Source organism: Vulpes vulpes, chromosome 16 (genome assembly GCF_048418805.1).
Source record: "Vulpes vulpes isolate BD-2025 chromosome 16, VulVul3, whole genome shotgun sequence".
Lineage (NCBI taxonomy): Eukaryota > Metazoa > Chordata > Mammalia > Carnivora > Canidae > Vulpes > Vulpes vulpes.
Window position 1 is genome coordinate 42,197,156 of NC_132795.1, and position 21,670 is coordinate 42,218,825.

At 33.8% G+C, this 21,670-nt stretch overlaps 1 protein-coding gene across 23 annotated transcripts in view; it reads left to right on the plus strand.

Annotated features, from left to right (window-relative positions):
• Positions 1 to 11,588, plus strand: part of CNOT2 (CCR4-NOT transcription complex subunit 2) — a 117,498-nt gene extending 105,910 nt beyond the window's left edge. For 19 of the 23 annotated variants that reach the window (XM_072741748.1, XM_026001731.2, XM_026001726.2 and 16 more), the window contains 5 exons: positions 39 to 100; positions 190 to 239; positions 2,116 to 2,216; positions 4,031 to 4,175; positions 10,419 to 11,588. In XM_072741748.1, coding sequence (XP_072597849.1) covers positions 39 to 100; positions 190 to 239; positions 2,116 to 2,216; positions 4,031 to 4,175; positions 10,419 to 10,505 — 445 coding nt within the window. In that variant the 3' untranslated portion in view covers positions 10,506 to 11,588. Of the gene's footprint in view, positions 1 to 38; positions 101 to 189; positions 240 to 2,115; positions 2,217 to 4,030; positions 4,176 to 4,881; positions 4,937 to 10,418 lie in introns of those variants that run through there. The other 4 variants (XM_072741753.1, XM_072741752.1, XM_072741759.1 and 1 more) reach the window with 1 other exon arrangement.
• Positions 11,589 to 21,670: the final 10,082 nt, after the last annotated feature.

Sequence of the window (21,670 nt, forward strand, 5' to 3'; positions counted from 1 at the left end):
TTTTTTTTTTTTTTTTTTTCTCTCTCTCTCTTATTCAGAAATCTCTACCCCAAATTTGCATCACCCTGGGCATCTTCACCTTGTCGACCTCAAGACATAGGTAGGAAAATTTCTTTGTGTTCAGACCTTTTAAAAATATGTTTTTAACTGAGAATCAGTTAATAAGGCTTTTTTCATTTTATTATCCAGACTTCCATGTTCCATCAGAGTACTTAACGAACATTCACATTAGGGATAAGGTGAGTGTAGTTTATTATTCTCCTCAGTCAGCATGAATGTATCTATTTTTCAGGCACTGTTTTTCAGTTCAGATGGCATAAATTTTTTTGGAATAATTAGTGGTCTCAGGGGTGGCTTTCATGTTTCCATTCAATTGTATAAAACAATTTTATTTCTATTTTTGTTTATCTTAAATATTTTGATAAGATCCTGGCTTATATTTTAAAAATATGGTTTAAAAACAAAACAATGGTAGGACGGTAAAATATTTCTTAGAGTTATTATTAATAATGGTATAACCATGGTTGATGGGAATAAACAGTTTTGGAAAATTTGGTAAATTTCCTTCCGATATTTTCTTTCATACCCTTATCAATAAAATAATTTTTTTTTACAAATATTACAGTGTTTTCAATAGAACTATATATTTAAAAACTATGACATTTGGCTTCTTACCTAAAATTCTAGTTCTAAAGGAACTATTATCAGATTGCAATTTAAAAATTTTTTTACTCTAAAAAAGAAAATGGTAAATACTTTTGTTTATAGGGAAGAACTCAGTGTTCATTTCTGTTAGAAATTGTATCCCTAGATTTTGGCCTTGTGGAAGGATATAATTTATTTAAAATTACATGTTATACATATGTATATTAATATGTGTAACAATATGTATTATATGTTTATGAATAAATCTGAAATGTATTTTACATATAAAATATATATTAAAGTGATGGTGTTCTGTGTCTGTACCATCCAGTTGTGTGGTCAAATGGTTGTTGATTTTGTGGACAGGCAAGTAAAGAGATATTTCTCAATGTCTTTTAATACTTAAGTAGATGGAAGACAAGAAGTATGAGATAGAACTAATTTTTTCTTTTGTGGACTGTATGATTTTTCTGCCATCTCCCCCGTAGGGTTTTTTGCTCCAATTACCTGAAGGTCCCAGAACCTTTTCTTACTTAGGGCAATTTAAGAAAAACCGATTTAGGAGAATTTGTCACCCTCAGAACTGCTGCTTGAAAGGGTATCATATGACTGGAGAGAAAAAGTATATTCTGAGATTGTATAATGGTTAAATAAACATTTAGATATAGAATCAGGCAAAGAGAAAAAAGTGTTTTCATTTTGGTGAGCTTTTAAATGAAGGTTTATCCTAATATAAGACTTCAAGACTATTAAACTCAATGTGCTGTAGTTTGGTTGGCAGTTAATGATTCTGCTTTTTGGAAGGACGTAAGGCAGTCATCTTGTAGTCATCAATTTAAACAAAATAAAGAGCTAGCTCTTTATGATTTTTGTACTTACCGTCTCTGATTTGCTAAAATACATAAACAAACGGTTTGTGAATCCCTGTCAGCTATAAATTCAATAACATTTCTTACAAGTTTTCTATGTATCAGGTAAGGTACATTCCTCTACAGACGTTATCAATTTCATTTACGTTCTTAGCAACCTTATAGGTCTCATTTCTGCATTTTATATGGAAGTTCAGAGACATTAAATAACTTGGACATATTTGTAAGCAGTAGAACCGGAACTTGAATATAAGTCCTGCATCTCTGAGCACTGGTTCCACTATTACTAACTACCATGTTGGGTATTAGTAAGACCTCGAGTAAACCAACATTTGGTCTTGGTTAGAAGTTTTTATATAGCTTTTTATTCTATTAGTACATAAAATAGATGTACCAGAAATAATTGTTAAATGACCTCAGTTATTTAAATGGTAAAACCCTTCCTTAAAAGCATAACTACCTGCAGAATCATGTAATAACAGTTACCTGCTACAAAGAAAAGAGTTTCTGTTTATCTTTTTACTTGTACTTCAGTGGTAGCAATGTGTTGGGATTGTCAAACTTATTTTACACTTCAGAATAATTGATTTCTCTTTTCCAGCTGGCTGCAATAAAACTTGGCCGATATGGAGAAGACCTGCTCTTCTATCTCTATTACATGAATGGAGGAGACGTATTACAACTTTTAGCTGCAGTAGAGCTGTATGTTCAAAGTATTTTTAAACACTTTTGTATTACAGTGGATATTGTTTATTCTGAAAGCTTTTCTTTTAAATGATGGTGATAGTTTTTATCTTTTGTTCTTAAAGCAGAAATATTTCCATCAAGGAATAGTTTGTTGTTTGTTTTTACAACAGAAAAATAAAGTTAATTTAGATTGAAAGTTGATACTATTATGGTTAATGGTCACTGTATACATAAAAAGAATTACTTCAGATTTAATAATCCTAAATTTGTAAGAAGACGGAATTGACTCATGAATTTGGTGAATCTAATTTTTATAAATATATTAAGTATAAGATATGGTTCATAACTGTGGCTCATCTTCTTGTGGAATTACATGTTAATGATGGTGAATTTCATCATTTATTGAACATCTATTGAGTATTCTATGGGCAAGGCACTGCATACATCTTACGTATTTTGAAGTGTTGATGAAGTCCACATCCCTTATCAGAAGCCTTTTGGCCAACTTAAATATTAGCGTTAAGAAGTTGGTCCATTGGATATGTTTTATTCCTGAGCATTTCTGCTTTTACCTGATGCTCTAAGAATAAATTTTTGTCATTGCTCATTTGTCCAATTGGTAATATATTTTGTTGCCATAGACTATTTTATTAATCATGCTTATAGTAAAGTAAATTGTTCTTAAAAATTTATGATGTTATGGGGCACCTGACTAGCTTAGTCGGTAGAGCATGTGACTCTTGATCTTGGAGTCATGAGTGCAAGCCCCAGGGTCGACATAGAGCTTACAAAAAGAAAATTTATGATGTTATGAATGAGAGACCTACTTTTTATAGATTTAAGTATTTTATGATATTCCTAATAACATTTCTGTAGATGGACTTGGATCCAATGCTTTTATGTAAAATTCACTGTGTTGATGATAAACTGTTTATTTCTCTATTGAGAATTTGTTTTCTCCCATGTTTTCCCTTACATTTTTTTGTAACATAGCAATTGTTACCTGTTCTTTTTAATTTATTTATAAGTAAATAAATTCATTTAGTCATTCATTGATCCCATACCGGCAGTTCTGTCTCATATCTTATTTATGCCTAAAAATTACCTCACTGTGTTAGTAGGAAGGTATTTGTTTACATGGAGGTTTGGGCTCCCAGAGATGTTTTTTCTGGTGCATTTACCTCCTTTGGATGTTACTTCCCCAATTTACAAGTGATATAAATCCTCGTTGATTCTTGCATGAATTCTAATGGATATCCTTTGGCTTTTGAGAATTTAGGATCAATGAGATTTGATTAAAGCTTAAAAGTAATACATTCATTAAGAATTTTTAAAATGGATATTGTATTTTCAACATGGTTACGAAATTATATGAATTTAAATAGATAAAAAGACTGATTTTGTTCTTATAAAATAATAGAAATAGTTGGTGTTTTTGTTTTAATAGATTATATCAATTTCTATTGAATGTTAAGAATGAGAAAGGAGTGAAATTTCTGGAACACAATGTATCTTTATTTGGTCTGCCTAGGTTTTTTATCACATTGCTCATAGAGCTTTTAATATCTCGTTATGTTTGCATAAAAAAGTCTCTTCAGTTAAATAAAGATGTATGTATTAAGTAACAAGTGTGGTTTCTGGACAAATAAGAAAGTATTTTCCTGTATTTCACTAGAGTTGTATTTAATAACAATAAAAGTCAGGGTAAAAAGCACCTATATTTATGTTTTATGTATAATTATTTTCTGAGAAAATTTTTTTAAAATGTAGAATATGTTTGATGTGAGCCACAGGAAAAATTAATTGTCTTTTTCTCTTAAAAATTGAAGTTTTAACCGTGATTGGAGATACCACAAAGAAGAACGAGTATGGATTACCAGGGCACCAGGCATGGAGCCGACAATGAAAACCAATACGTATGAGAGGGGAACATATTACTTCTTTGACTGTCTTAACTGGAGGAAAGTAGCTAAGGTATATTTTTTTCCATGTGCAAATGTGTAAATGTGTAAATCTAGATTTTAAAAAGAAGTATCCTCTTTTATCTGTTTATATTTACTAATACATCCATCCCAATAATGTGCCAGATACTTGCTAATGAGTTTTTTGTCTTCACTTCCTTGGCTTGATTTAAACTCTAGGAGAGTATATGGAAACAACTCATTTCACCCATAGTTAGGAAAATGATTGAACTTGGTAAGAAATTTTGTAATTTTTCACAAGCCTTGGTAACATTTGAAATATTTTTATGTCAATTCAGTTGTAAAATAAAGATCACCCTCTTGCCATCCCAGTCATGTATTCTTATATTATTTTAAGCAAGTAGGAGATTTTTCTAAAACTGGTATATAAACATAACAAATAGACCTTTTATAATACTTGCCTCATTGCAAGAAAAATGCTTTTTATTTGCAAGTGATATAACGAAAGAAAATTCTAAGTAGTAACCATGATTGTTCCTATGACTACTAAGCTGAATATTGGAGGGAGGCGGGCTGTGGAAAAGTTGCTGTTTATGTTTTGGTTTGCAACTTTTCCTTACAAAAACACCTAACAAAGACCCATCTGCGAAATTTTCATCAGTGTCGTAACATATTTCACATTTGTATGTAGTATTTTATGTATACATTTAGTCTACCTAGTAGAGAATGTAACAAGTATTGTCATTTCATTACTCCAGGATTTCTCTGAATGCCTTTTCCATTGAGGATCCTTAGGATTAAAAACTAAAGAGGTAGTTTTATTTGTTCTCAATAAATTTAAATAGAAGAAAACTAGTTCTTCGTAGTTCATTGGATGATTCTTTAGCTGTTGGCTTGGGCCTTTTTTTTTTTTTTTTTTTATCTTTTGAATTAACTTCACTAATGTGGGAAAATTTTTAACAAGACAGTCTGAAATGCTTACCAGATATTTATCACAAAGATGTTTTATATCACAAGATTTCATGGAAAACTTGAAAAAAGATAGAAAAACATGAGCCCAACTAAAAACACCAGACCAGGCACATACAAGAGGTTAAATCTTTTTTTATTACTATTTTTGGGTGTCAGTGGTAAATGTCTGTCCATCTGAAACCAAGTCCATATACCACAATACTGTATTCAAGTTATTTTAACAATTAATACACATCTTGATTTCAAAAGGTAGATCCACGATCTCACGTTTTAAGTAGAAATAATTACTTCCATTTCAAATAGCACAAGACACATTGTGTGTTACCTGTTAAGATGTATAGTGTAGTAGAAAGCAATAACTTTTGTATCATAGATTTGAATTTAACTCCTGTTTTGGCTGTTTATGCTTTGACCATGTGCAAGTTTCTTTTCCATGCCTGTTTCCTTCTCTTTTCAGTTGAAATCATATTTGCTTCTAGATTGTCATGAAGATTAAATGAGATTTTATACACCCACACACACATTTGCACGTGTGCACACACACTGAGCACAGTGATTTGTACATATCGGGTATTTTATACATGGGACTAGTTGTGGTAGTTTGTTGCTGTTTTTATGGTTGTTATTACAGCTAATTACTCTTCAAAGATGGAAAAATTATAACTGTTGTTAGGTCAGGTCAGTGGTTCTCAAACTTTAGCTTCATCAGAATTACCTGTCAGCTTTATTAAAAAAACAGGTTGTTGAGTCATACCTCTATTGTTTATGATTTAATAAGTCTATGATGGGACCTGAGGATTTCCATTTCTAACAAGTTCCTAAGTGATGCCAATGATTTAGCTCGTCTTTGGAGCCGTACTTGGAGAACTTCTCAGTCAGTTGAGTATACAGGAAAGAAAAATGTATCTTTGGAGGGGAAAAGAGTCCGTTAGTAAATAACTGAAGTTTTCTCCATTCTCTGTGAAGCTTTTTGCTCAATATCACTTTAAGTTATTCCAGACTTCTATATGCAAAAATGAATGGATGTTTGGAGTAGATTGATGTATCACTTCAGTTAACTTTTAGTTCAATATATATGACAGATCTTCCTATGTGAAAAAAAGTTTTCCCACAAAATTAAATATTCAGAAGCAACTTAAACATTAATAGGCCTGTTTTACTTTTCCATCAAAAAGAATTCCCCAGTCAAGTAAATGTCATTTTAAAGAAAAGCATGTGTGTATACGCACAGGTGTGTAAATATGTAGTGTGCGTATATAAAGTAATTTTACCCAGATTTATCTGATGATCTATATAGTTGAACTTTTGTCTTCTTAACCTTTACCTTTATAATTTTTAGCTCTGAAGTTGGAAAATAAAATTTGAGAAATACCATAAAACTGTTTCTTTAAGAAATCTCTCTTGAAGTAATTGCTGGCCACTGGTACTGACACTTTTCATCAAAATAATTTCCTAACAATGAAAGCACACAAGATTATCGGTTTAAGCATTATACGGAGCTCACTTCTTTGTTATATTAAAATACAGATTCATGAACTTAAAACTTTTAAGTTGTATTCACAGAATAAACTTTTCCCAATGGCTTCTGGTTTTTTGTTTGTTTTAAAGATGTTTTCAGTGTTTTCTCAGAAATTGTTTAGGAATTAAGTTCAGTTTATAATGTATTAACAGAGTTTATCAAACTACAGATAATCCCTTAAAAGGCCATATCCCAAGTTAACCTCAGAGTTTCTACCTGTAAAATGGGTGTGGTTTACTACTCACAGGTAAAGAACATGAATTATTAAATAACTTCAACTTATTGTAAGAAGCGTGCAGTCTGAATTAGTATTATAAGTAATAGCTTGATGTTATCATTTTGTCTTTGAAAAGTATTGACCTGATCTAGAATGTAATTAGGTCTCCATTTCACAGTGTCTTATAGGAGTTTTTTCTCTGTTTTGCAAATACTTAATATTTTCAGAGAATTTAAGAATTATTAGAAATTCAATGATTTACATTGGAAGTATTTTTTACCCCTAAAAATTAGGATCTACCCCATTATTCATTTATAGTGGGTTTTTTTTTTTTTAAGATTTTATTTATTCATGAGAGACACAGAGACAGAGAGGCAGAGACACAGGCAGAGGGAGAAGCAGGCTCCAGGTGAGCCCGACATGGGACTCGATCCCGGGTCCTCAGGATCAGGCTCTGGGCCAAAGGCCGCACTAAACCACTGAGCCACCCAGGCTGCCCTCATTTAAAGTGTTTATGTCAGTAATGTATACATAAAAGTTTTGACATTGTTTATTCTCCCCTTTTAGTCTTGTCAGCAAGGCTATGTGGTCTACTCTATGTAATTTAGAATTACTCAGTATCTCACTAATTTAAAAATAGTGGTCATTCAGGTTGTACATGTATTCTTAATTAAGTGTAGAATTTTTAAAATAATTTCATCCACAGAATCTTCAGGTGATGGAAGCTATTCTATGACCAATAACTTTCTCATACTAAAGACTTAAAAATTGAAGAATTCTTTCAGCCTGACTTTACCTTGTGGATCCAGCAGTGAATAGGATTTCTATTAATGCTTAGAATTTTTTATAATATCACAGGTGGATGGAAATGTGATTTTTTTCCCCATTAGATACACATTAGTGTTTATACTTTAATCAATAATATGTACTTTTCTTCAAGGCAGTAAAAATTATTTCTAGTAAGTATAAGATAGTTGGCAACTTCCTAAAATTTGGAGGATTAATCTTAAAGAGAAAGCATTTTTTAGAATTTGAGAAAATATTCCTCCAGTGTATATTTCTCTGTCATTCAGTCAGTGATGACATTAATGTTTTTGTAAAAATTTCATTTGATCATCTGAATCTAGTACATGTATTTCAGTTCTTATAGTGACCTTTTGAAAATGTTTAGCCTAATATGATTAATAGAAAAACTCAGATTTAAGAGTGGTTTTTAAGAAGTATCTAAAGCTCTTTTTCACCTTTTTTTGTCCCTACTGATTATACAGAGGTTGTGTGTGTACATATAACGAAAGTGTACAAGAGGTGTTACCAATAATCAAAAAGCTAGAGAACAAAGAGATACTAGTATATACTGTTAAGATTCATATATTTTAAAAAGAATAGAAACACGTAGAAAACCAAAACAAAGATGAAAAAAGAAGACAGAATTTAACTTAATTTCTGAATCTCTGATATATGAGCTTTTAAATTATACTAAGATATTTATTATGCTCCCTAGGTTTAAACTGACCTTCCTAGGGGTGAAAAATATGTGCATTGGTCAGATTACTCTAGTTTAAATTCTTATAATACTGTGTAGTTCACCAACGTATAATACAGACAGGATAACTGAACAGGATTTATGTAACCTAGTGGGGCCTATGATTTGTTACAGTTACAAATAGACATTTCCCCCTGCAACTACACATATTTTGATTTCTAAATTGCCAATTTTAATTTCTAAAGAGTAATATAACAATATTTTCTTCACTCATTTTGATACTTTTTTTTTTTTTTCATTTTGATATTCTTAAGCCAGACAATAAATTGTTTTTAAAACTTAAGGGTAGGAAGAGAGAGAGTGGTGCCTACACAGTGCATTAGCTGGGTGATGGTGATTCTAGAGTTAGTTTTAATGATGAGCACGTAACCCATGTGCCTTAGTTAACTCTGTCCTATAAAGTAAACCTTTTTAGATTAAGGTCATTATAGTGTCCCTTATTTAAGAACATTTGTCAGAACTAAAGTTTTTGAACATTTCTGCATAAGGGATGTAATGAAGTAAATTTATTTGGGTCTTGCACTAGAACTATTAAAAATAATGTGTTAACACCAGAAAGTCATGGGCTTTGGTGCCACAAAGGTCAGGATCATCCTAATCCTTGATCTTCCATTTACGGAATGATTTGAGCAGGTTACTTAGGAGCCTCACTTCTTCAGGTGCAAAATGAAGATACTGATACTTATTTTACAGAGTCATCGGAAAGATGAGAATAAAATTAGCTGTGTCTCTAGTTTGGGCACCTCTTAACTAGGTTTTCAATTGTAATATTCTTAAATTTTAAAGACTTGGTTTTAGATCTTAAAATTTAATCATTATGACCTAAGTTTTTTTTTCTTAAGTTTTCATTTTAATACTGGGACTATCCATTTTATTTATTTTTTGTGTGGTGGGGGGACTATCCATTTTAGAATCCATTTGAAACAAGATAGACATGGAAAATATGTTAGCCCATAGTGCTAACTCCTGGTTGGCTTTTTAAAATACATAGTATATATTGAGGTTCATAAATTTTTAAACGGGATTGATTTAGTTTGTACTATAATTGAATTCAAAGTATAGAATTAGTGATTTTAGAACCTCTTGCTTTTTGAATTTGCAAAGGTATGTTTCCTTTTTTTTTTTTTAAGATTTTATTTATTTATTCATGAGAGACACAGAGAGGCAGAGACCCAGGCAGAGGGAGAAGCAGGCTCCATGCAGGGAGCCTGATGTGGGACTCGATCCCGGGACCCCCGGAGTCATGCCCTGAGCCAAAGGCAGACGCTCAGCCGCTGAGCCCACCCCAGGCGTCCCAGTTTTTTGTTTCTTTAAAATGCAGAATTATCTTCTGCATCTCTCTTGATCTTAAGTTTCCTCATGAAGAAATTACTTCACCGTTCTTAAGTTTTAAGACTCTTATGAAGTTCATGTATTTTGAAAGTTTAATTAAAATGAGCTGTATAGTGTTCAGATGTGCTTACAGCACATCTGTCTATTTTGAGTGGCAGTTATATCTTTTCAGTGTTGTAGATTGGGAAGTCTGGAGATGTGGGAGTTATAAGTTCATTGTATTCTCCAGATTTAATAAGGTTAGCACAGTCTTATATGTTTGCTTTATTTTTAAAAGGTAGGTGTAATAATTACAAATTGGAAAAAATATTTTGGGGAAAAGGAATTTATTTTTTTACATCATTGAAGGTTGGCTTTTAAGTATCCGGTAATTTTTATTACAGTGCTTTTTATTAACAATATAGTAATTGCTGCTCAGACTTTCACTTTTGAGCAAAAAAGTGCTTAGTTTCAATGGTTATAAAGTAGATGTTCATGAGTAGTCTTTTACACAGAAAATCTGTATTTTTGCATTTATTAGCTAGAAGCTACAGCACATAACTTTTCTTCAAGCTGTATTTTAGTTAGAAGGAAAGAAGTTGGTGCATCTGTGTTTATGTTCATTCTCATACATGTAGGTATTTTGTTCATCTAGTAAAATATGTTTTGACAAAAATCTGAGATCCCTCTGAGGGAGAGGAAATCATCTAAATTCTTAAATTTGGTTTTATAGGAGTTTCATCTGGAATACGACAAATTAGAAGAACGGCCTCACCTGCCATCCACCTTCAACTACAACCCTGCTCAGCAAGCCTTCTAAAAAAAAAAAAAAAAAAAAAAAAAAAGACTTCCCTTTTCTTGGGGTATGGCTGTCTCAGCACAATACTCAACATAACTGCAGAACTGATGTGGCTCAGGCACCCTGGTTTTAATTCCTTGAGGATCTGGCAATTGGCTTATGCAAAGGGTCACCATTTGAGGTCCTGCCTTACTAATTATGTGCTGCCCAACAACTAAATTTGTAATTTGTTTTTCTCTAGTTCAAGCAGGGTCTGAATTTTTTTCATTTATTTTCTTTTTTGCCAGCAGACAGACTTGGGTCTGTAAAGACAAGCAAGTACACTGACAGAAGTTTACCATTTAGTTTCTAAAATGTAAAAAAGAAAACCCACAAAAGACTCAACAGAATTAGACCACAAAATTTGCATTGTTCATTGTAGCACTATTGGTAATAAAATAACAAATGTTTGTGCATTTTTATGTGAAGATCCTTCTCGTATTTCATTTGGAAAGATGAGCAAGGTCTGCTTCCTTCATTTTACTTCCCCTTCTGTTTTTGAAAGGCAGTTTCGCCAAGCTTAACGCAAGAATATCTGACTGTTTAGAAGAAAGATATTGCCACAATCTCTGGATGGTTTCCAGGGTTGTGTTATTACTGAGCTTCATCTTTCCAGAATGAGCAAAACACTGTCCAGTCTTTGTTACGATTTTGTAATAAATGTGTACATTTTTTTTAAATTTTTGGACATCACATGAATAAAGGTATGTATGTACGAATGTGTATATATTATATATATGACATCTATTTTGGAAAATGTTTGCCCTGCTGTACCTCATTTTTAGGAGGTGTGCATGGATGCAATATATGAAAATGGGACATTCTGGAACTGCTGGTCAGGGGACTTTGTCGCCCTGTGCACTAAAGGGCCAGATTTTCAGCAGCCAAGGACATCCATACCCAAGTGAATGTGATGGGACTTAAAGAAGTGAACTGAGACAATTCACTCTGGCTGTTTGAACAGCAGCGTTTCATAGGAAGAGAAAAAAAAAAAAGATCAATCTTGTATTTTCTGACCACATAAAGGCTTCTTCTCTTTGTAATAAAGTAGAAAAGCTCTCCTCACTGCAGTGTTGACTTTGATTTGAAATTGTGAAATTATTTCTGCAACATGAAAAATAGACCCCCTAAGACCCTCAAGTTTTACAAAGCATCTAAATGAAATGGTGTGATTATACAATTTAAAACTTAGTCTTTTTTTTCAGCTTTTGACAAGTAGTTTGATGGAACCATACATCATTTTACTTGTAGATTAAAAATGCAGATGCATTTTTAGTTATTAACTGAGTCAAAAGAGAAACTAATTTTTAATAATTATGGCTGCATTAGAAATAAAACTTCCTGAACACTCATGGAACCCAGTCAAAATATGTTTGTGAGAAATTTATGAGACAAAACTTGATAAACCTTTGGGATTTATCTTTAAGAAGTAATACTCAAGGTAAGCCAAAAGCAGGGATGAGGGTAGACTTTACCTCTGGTTTGCTGGCCTGGATATTTCATATTTACGAGTTGATGGATACTTTTTCATCTAATGGCAAATACTGTATTTAAAAATGTCTAAAGACTGAAGCTACGAACACTAGAGATAGTAAAAAAGGCAGTGAGTTTTGATTTTCTAAATTTTCATTTTTAACCTATTTTTCTATGAAGAGTGAAAGTTTGTTGACATTTACCAAATCATGTTTGAAAATGAAACATGTATGACATTGCTGTGTTTGTGTATCAGGAATATGAAATAACTTTAAGATTTACCTTTTTCTATGTATTTTGAGATAATGGAGAAACTGACATAAAAATATCAGGATTTTTTTAACCTTTCAGATTTAAACCAAAGCATCTCCTCTATAAGAAAGATGGCACTTATATAATTGTAGTTTTAATACCTTGTGCACAAAACCTTCTCACATATTTGACACAAACCAGAATCAAATCCTAGACATTGATTTCTTTAAAAAAAAAAAAAAGCATTACATTTTTTCACAATAATTGACTTTGTAAAGTGTAACTTTTCCTACAAAACCATCAAACAGTTTAAAAGGAAAGGGAAGAGATCTTTATTTTTATGAATACAAACATACAGTATAAAGTGTCACCATGATCATGATTGGTACTTTTGTGAATGACTCAAAAAAATCCAAGAGCGTTCCTATGAGGTGGTTTGTTGTCTTAACTCTAGTTGTTTGTTTAACGGCCACTTAGAAAGTTTTAAGTGCACACTCTTGCAGTTTCTAAGTTCTTTTTACCCTGAATCATCAAAATGAGAAAACTCTTGCATGTAAACCAGTTTTTTATAACTTGTTAATATCCGAAATTACCATGCTCTTGACTTCAAATCCAAGTTTTAAAAGTCTATTTGAAATCTTTAAAGTACTATATTAAACTCTTTAATATAACACACTGTTATATTCTTTGGTTTTATAACTTGTGGTTATACATGTATAGAAGTTGACCTGAACTAATATTTCACATTTTCTCTCAAGTTTAATTCTGTTAAATTTTCCCTATATAACTAGTGACATCGATGTGTACGTTGTTAAGTAATTTTTGTGATTATACTATAATTGGCTCTGGGGGTAAAAAGTTATTTAGTTGCAAAAGAAAATCCTTTCACCCAGTTTCAAATATATATTCTATGCTTCTTGTGGTGATACTATAATTTATATAATAAAACTCCATTTTCAGGGATTTTTTTTTTCACTGCACAAAGTTTTCCTTAGATATAAAAAATTTTTAAGAACTGAGAAGTTTATTTGAATTCTTACAGTATAATATAAAGCCAACCACTTAACTGGTCTTTTCCTTTTTGCCACTGAACTTGGTACACCGTAGGTGCTTAATAAATACATGTTGACTGAATGGTATAAATTGATATTTCAATTTGAAAATAAAATGTACAAATTAAAGCATTGGGCTTTGAAATAATTTACAATTTTTTTGCTGTAATTTCATTTTCAAAATTCTTTTTAAAGCATTTTCAATTAACTTTCAAATTTTTCCCACTCTACCCTTTCCCTAGTTGATCCTTCCTCTGAATCCTTCATTCAAAAAACGGATCTTCCATTCTGTTACACCCAGTGCTTGTAAAATACAGAGCATCTGAGCGCACCTGCAAAGAAGGGCACATTTAACTTCAAATTTGCTTACGAGCATCAATTTTGCAGAAGATTATTAAAAACCTAAATGTGCACGTGCAGAAAACAGATTTCCATATTTAATGTTCCCTTAACCATAGTTTGTGTAGCTAAAAAGAAGACCTAGGAATACCTGCTAATTGGTTCCATTAAGACAGTCTGTGGATAATAAGCCAGACTCTTATCTCAATGCGTTTTTAAAAGCTAGGTTCTAACGGACATCAGAAAGCTCTTTCCTTGCCACTAGCATGGGCAGTGAATTGGATCATATCGTGAATACATGACAGATCTAGGAGATGAAGCGCATAAACAGTGCACGTCAAAATTGGGATCTAAATCTAACCCAGTAATTTTGTGTGTTGAGTTGCATCAAATAGGATACACCGAGTCCAGATCATTGCTTTCCCACTTTGGTTGCTAAAAGAATAAAGGATGGTGGAATGTAACATGTCTTAAGAGTGGCTCATATGTCGATCAATGCAAATTGTAACTATTGCCCAAAATACTGATAAAATTTTCTGCTACATTAAAAGTATAGTGCTCAGAACACGGTAGGAAGTCTCCTGTATTTCAAGAGCTGCCCTGACTGGGGAAGGCAGAAGAAAAGGGTTTAGCGTGCCTGCTAGCTGCCAAGCTATACCAAGTGTTTTACATGCATCATTGTGTCCTGTCTTTAGCATAGCATCATAAGGTAGGTTTTAGTATCCTCATCTTACGTTACATTTAAAATATACACCCCACCCCACCCCACCCCTGCCGCCCCAAACCCGGAAGTCAGAAAGATTAGCATTAAAAGAGAATAAACTAGAAATACGGTATCTGTCTAGGGTATCAAATTCGAGAGTTGTGAAAGATTCGTTTGCGGGTTTGAAGAACAACTAGTACCAAACAAAAAGATTTCAGTGCTGTTTTAAAACTGAGGTAATTAAGATTTGAAAGGAGTTGCTTTATAATGCATTAGATTCAACCTCAGAACATAACTAAGGAGAGACGGACCCGGACAGTGCATAAGGTAAGGAGTTGAACTGGATTACCTCGAATGTTCCTGTTCACTGACAATGTTCAAGTGGGATAATGAGTATTTTAGCAAACCTAACTGCCAGCCATTAGGTACAACCTACACGTACCACTGAGGAAGAAAACAGCTCGATTAAACTGATAAACCATGAATTACGAAAATGCATACCAGTTTGAAAGATGTCATGCATGGAAAGAATGTACATCTTATAGTTGATGAGATATAGACCTCGGAGAAGAGAAGATTAATGGACCAATAAAGGGAGACGTGACCACGGTCTTCAAATATAGGAAGGCCCGCAAGTATCAAGCCAGCAGGTGGAAGTTGGATGAGACACATTTTGGTTCTGTATATCAAGGTGCAGTCAGTGTCACAGTGCTGTTACATGAAGTGAGGGTTCCATCAACAAAAACATTCAAGCAGAAACTGGATGACTATCAATTGCTATTGAAAGGACTGCCTTTTTGAGTAGAAAGTTGGATTTGATACCTTCTAGGCCTCTTCAGCTCTTTAAGATGTAGATACCCTTTTTGGTTTGAAGTTGAGGAATAGGATGATGTTCTCAGGGCTGAAAAATTAAATGCTTAGAGTACTTAAATCCTAAATACTTAAAAGCGCTGACCTAGCCTAGAATGTGGTCTTCTGTGAGTCATGGATAAGGCTTACTTATAATTACTCTCTGTGTCCTTGGAGAGGTTTAAATAAGAATGACAGAAGGCAACTTTATTCAACTTTGTTTTTTTACTTTAGTAGGAGTAAGAATATGAAACTTAGTAAAGCACAACAAATAGTAAATCATGTGTATATTCAGATTTATGTATTCTAGTGCGACATTAAAAGGAGGGATGAGACCATTTTTTAAGTTTCAAGGTAAATGTTTAGCCTGAAATTATACATTGCATTAGTGTTCAATCTCCTGTTTTCTGCTACAGTAGTCCTCACAAAAATTAGATTAAGGAGTAATTGAATTCCTTGTGTAACATCATTAAATTTGATGTATAAAAATCTCAGTTTGGATGAAGACAGCTGCAGGAGCTCACCAGAGTCCAAGGTAATCCTATAGTTAGGTAATTTTTATTTATTTATTTATTTTTTAGTTAGGTAATTCTTAATGTGCAGAAGAATCAATCACCTGAGGACCATGTTAAAAAATAACAATTTTAGGCCTCATATTTTCTGACCTAACTGTCTAGAGAGAGGCCAGGAATACATTGTACTCTAGTAAATACAGGTCATTTCTGAAGTTAGTGAACTACAATTTACACTTAACCTATACTTTGCCTACTGTGCAAGTACTAACTAGAATAAAATCTTAAAGTTCAGGTGAAATCCAACTAAGTTAATACTGGGATAATGCATTCCTGTGTGTCAGGGGGCACTCATTTACCTTTTCCCTTATCATCCAATGTCCCGGTGCAGAGACCACAGTACTATAGTAGTACTTAAGCAGAATACAAGGAAAGTAAATCCATTTCCTGAGTATGAAAAAAGCAAGTTTTAAGCCTCTGCTATTTCCTGGGGACATTTTGCCAGACCTTAGGTTTCCACTTCAGTTTGTGCGCATAAAAACTGCCAAGGGCAGCTTTGTGCATTATCAATTCTATGTCCATCAACTGAAAGTTTTTTCTTTAGTCCAGTCATCCTGTTGTATAAATACTAGGACCTGACAAAAATTTGATCATCTATTTCTTTATTGTAAGAATTCAGTATCCAGTTTAAAAGCTTGTCATTTCCAGGTGTTTGCCGTACAGTTTTCCCCCAGTCACTTAAATGACTTCTTGAAAAGCTCATAAAATTCAGTCTTCTTCATTGTAATAATTTCCTATTGCTGTTGAAGACCCAAATTGCATAGTCTCATATCTTATGCTCGCCAAATGACATGTGCCAAAAGAGTTTAGCTAGTAAGACCACCTTTTAAAAAAAATTTGTTTATAAATAATCTTTACCCCCAACATGGGGCTTGAACTCACAACTCCAAGACCAAGAATCACATGCTTTAAGGACCGAGTCAGCGAGGTGCCCCTAAGACTACTTCTATATAGCAAAACTAATTTTTCATTCATCATGTGATTGAAGTTTTCATTTCTAAGGCATCTACTACACTATAAATATGTTCGGACATTTTGTTAGAGAAGGTGAAATAAAACCAGCGCTATTTATGCGAGAAGTGGTAGTTCCTTCAAACAACAGTAGAGAATATCTGGTAAGGAAGCCAGAATTTTTCACTGAATTAGCTCTAATTTTCATCAGCCTGTCCTGAAAAGTTAATATTCCAGTTATTTGTGTTTGTATTTGCCTAAGTAATATTTTGGCCACATAATTTTTGAAACTTTGAAGAAGTGATGTTTTTCTTCCAAGCCAAATCTATTTTCCAGTATATACTGAAAGTAATTTTAGTTATGATATGATACATGAGGTTCCTCCAAACATTTTGGAAGAAATGTACAAAATTTCAAGGGTGCTATGATATCAGCAAATGGCTGATTCTGCTTGATTCTTCTGGGGGCCAGCCCTATTGATACTCATTTATAATGGGAAAAAAATATTTTAAAGAGTAAACACTGATTATTCTTCAAAAATATACAGCTCAATGAGAAGAAATTACATGTAGGAATGCCATAAATAGTTTCATCTTTTGTATAAAAATAAAGATTTGGGGCAGCCAGAATGTTTGGAAGCTACCTTTAAATCTGTTACATACTGAACATTTATTTTGAGATGTAGTTTTAATTATCATATGTAGCAGTTGCATGAAAACTGGGCTGTCTCATTTTTAAAGATTTTATTTTTAAGTAATCCCTACACCCAATGTGGGACTCAAACTCACAACCCCAAGATCAAGGGCTACATGCTCTACTGACGGAGCCAGTCAGGCATCCCAAAACTGGGCTGCCTTAAAATGTGAGCTGTTAAATATTTCCTCTCTTAAGAGTCAGACATATTTTTTTATTTTGAATGTTTTAAAGTAATTTATTCAAATGGTTAATATCTTTCAAATATAAAACAAGTTGAATGAAGATACACGTTTTTAAAATGCAAGCCATATGTTACTATGCTCAAAAAGTTATTTCTAGATTTCCTTTTTTAATCTAAAGTCCCATATAATTTTTTTTCATTTCACTCCAAATGATTTAATATTTGAGTATTAGTTGACTTGCACATCACTATTTGGAATCCAAATTCTAGTTGAGCCAAAATCATTTTCTGGCTTCTCTCTGGCATTGGCAATGACGTTGTTAATTAATGAATAACGATCCATCGTCCTAGAAGTGTTTGTCGGTTGGAGAGCGTGGAAAAGGTGTAGCCTCTTGTTTTAGAAAATATTGAAACTGGGTATCCTTTCCAACTTTGAATTATCTTTTTTTTTTTTTTTTAAACATTTTTGGGGTAAGAATATGACCTTAGCTTTCTAAGCCATTATCAAAAGGGGAATACTGAAGAAATTGAAGATTAGCATATGAAGGAACAGGAGAGTCCTCTTCCACAGCTGAAGAGGAATCACTTGTTTTGTTCTTGTTCTTTTAAGTAAACTCTACCCCACGTGGGGCCTGAATTCAAGACTGAGCCTGAGAGTTGTCTGCTCTTCGGAAGGAGCCAGCCAGGTGCCCCTGAAGTGGAATTTTTTGTAAAGCAGATTATCTTTATCCTACATAACACCACAGGGCAAATTAAAAACCTTTACATGGACAGGATGGCAAGGCAGATTTCAATTTACAAGAAAGCATTATCCTCATTGTTTTAAAGCTCCAAATTCCAATTGGCCAGCCTTAGGAGTGAATGACTTCTTCATCGCTGGAAAAGTCCAAACAAAGGCAAGAAAACTAGTAGAAATGTTAGGCAATTTCCTGCAGTAAGAGGAGGATAGGCTCTTCTACAAGGTAACTATTACTTGTTTTAACATCCAGTTGAGGGGCGCCTGGGGGGCTCAGCAGTTGAGCACCTGCCTTTGGCTCAGGTTGTGACCCCTGGGGTCCTGGGATGGGCTCCCACATCAGCTCCTGGCAGGGAGCCTGCTTCTCCCTCTGCCTGTGTCTGTGTCTCTCCTGAATAAACAAGTAAAATCTTTAAAAAAAAAAAAAAACAAAAAACAAAAAAACAGTTCACTGTGTTTACAACTACTTTGTTCAAGCTTGAATTTCTAATGAGCTTATCTGAAACTTAAATATTACACTTAATCTTTTCCATTTAAAACCGTACTACTTACATTTGCTATGCATCTAAAAAAGAGTTATTTTCCACACAACTGATTCAGAATAAAACTGGAGGAACTGGTTAAGTCACTATATCCTCATCCTCTTCCCACGTCCCCCTTCACAGGTTTAACTGTAGAAGTTTTGACCAAGCCCAACTCTACTTGAATGTAAGTGTGCACATCTTAAATCCAGTTGTATGACCTACACTTCTTTTTTTTACTAAATACAGACATTTCTTAGAGATGACACCGTATAGCAGAAAATGGGCCTTGAAATCTGGCACCGTCAATATGTGTGTAGCTTTGCTTAATCTCTTGTTCCCTCTTCGTCTCATGATGAAGATTAAATTAGGGCATTTGTTCACATCAGGTGCTCAGTATGTCAGCCAATCTTTCTAAAGGCAACTACTGTCTCAGCCACTGGGGTTGGAAGTACTCTCCATATTTTGGAGCAAGTCAATTTGGAATAAAAATCATAGAATCAAGAATCTTCTAGTCCAGGGGTGCCTGGGTGGCACAATCAGTTAAGCATCCAACTCTTGGTTTTGCTTAGGTCATGATCCCAGCGTTGTGAAATCGAGCCCCGCATCAGGCTCCATGTTCAGTGTGCAGTTGGCTTGGGACTGTCTCCCTCTGACCCTTCCATCATTGCCTCCCCGCCCACCAGTTCTCTCTAAAATAAATGAATCTTAAGAAAAAAAAAAAAATCTAATCCAACCAATCCAACCCTTTCACGTGAGGAGGAGGAAGCAATGTAAAGAACATCAATTATTTATGTCAAATAATCTAGTATTAAATTTGGGGACCCAAACCTTTCACCTTCTTGCTTTCCAAACCAAAGCTGATTTCCCTTTTAACTGCCTATGTGTATATATGATCTCCCATAGAAGTTCACTTCTATTAACACGAAAGATAACAGGTGGTAAGAAGTTAGGAGCTCTAGCCACACTTCCACTATCATATTATGAATTTACTAATATGAAGTGATTGTGGTTTTTGCTTCCCTTTCTCAGCTGCACATATAAAGGCTACATGCAAACAAATCTGAACCTAAAAAAATATCTTTAGTAATCATTCTTTACAAGTCCAAACAAAATGCAGTCTTTAAGGCTTCCTTTCCTACTTAATGTTGAATTAGGTGATATTTAAGATCCCTTCGTGTTTTAATCCAAGTATAGAAAGTAGTAGTGTTCTCCGTAAGAATTATATGCTCACTACACTGGGTAAAATTTATGGACGGGGAAAACAAATGGAAAAACAAAGTGGCTACCCAGGAAATATTTTTGGATTTAAAATTCTGAGACTACTATGTAACATTCACCATGAAGCATGGCAAGAAAGTTTTCTGATATCAGCAAGCTGGAAATGATTTGGTTCGACTGTAAACATTTTAAGTCAAGACTAAACGTGGAAACAGTTTTCTATGACAACAAAACTGTCAATGGTGTAAACTGAATGAAAAGATAATATTTCCTATATTTTCTTTGTTGTGTCACTCATGCTTTCATTCATGTTTATTCTTATCTAATTATTCTGGTTTACAAACGTCTAAAACCTAGTCAGAAGGTGAATTTTATTTTTAAAAGATTTATTTATTTATTCATGAGAGAGAGAGAGAGGCAGAGACACAGACAGAGGGAGAAGCAGGAGCCAGATGTGGGACTCCATCCCGGGTCTCCAGGATCATGAAGGTGGCGCTAAACCGCTGAGCCACCAGGGCTGCCCAGAAGGTGAATTTTAATAAGGAAAGGTGATGATATATAATATTAATTTTCTCTCCTATGGACTTAATTCAAATGTACAGTAGCAGTTTGTTGTTGAAAAACTTGACAATACACCAATTTTTAAAAAAGCGTATAAACATTTTCCCAAATGTTCTAAATTCCTCTCTATTCCTAGGATACCCAGGCTCTCCTTATGATAACTCTTTTTGGATAATTCTTTTAATAAAAGTATATATACATTTGAAATTGTACATTGCAACTTCAACATTGGTCACAGGGCTTCCAGAAGAATACTGATCATGAGAACGAATTCTAAATAACAATGGTTTTAAATATTCTTGCTCAGATAGGTCTTATTTTTCTCAGATAAAGAACATCAAGGCTTGGCTAGGATGTTTCTCCTGAAAACGTTGCTGCAGATGATGATGGACACCAAGTAAGTTGGTCTGGTTCTGCATATCAGAACCTTTTTTTAATCTGAATTTTAATTGGTGGCAAGCATGCATAGAAAGAACTAGCTTTTATTTCTGTGCTGCCTCTGCCCTCCACAGGAAACAGGATGCTAAGTGACTTCGGAGCTTAGTTAGCATCTCTGAGATTCCAGGAGTTCCTATCACTATCCTAAGAGTCCACGGTGACTCTTTCCAGAAAACTGAGGGGCTTATTTAAATGTTAGGAATGGGACACGGCGGTTCCACCTCGAGCAAATGAAACTTATAATAACAAACACTGTGTTCCATTACGGATAAAACGGAAATTTATTTAATGTGGGAATTCTTTGGATAGGTTTGACTCTCAATCAAAAAAAGACACGGAGATCATGAAAGGGTTCAGAAAAGAAGCAGAGCTAATTTCAAAATAGGAAATAAGGGCGAAAAGCATATGTTTAAAGAACAAGGCTAGATGGCAACAGTGTCTTCAAATACTTTAATTATAAGAAAGGAGAGTTACTAAATGCAGGGCCCCAGGGGGGAAATGGGATTTAAAAGCCCTTAAGAACTGAGGATAAATTAATACAGGATTTTCTGATACTTGAAGACCGTCTTGCTGCAGTTTTGAGGCAGAGGGTGCATTCACCG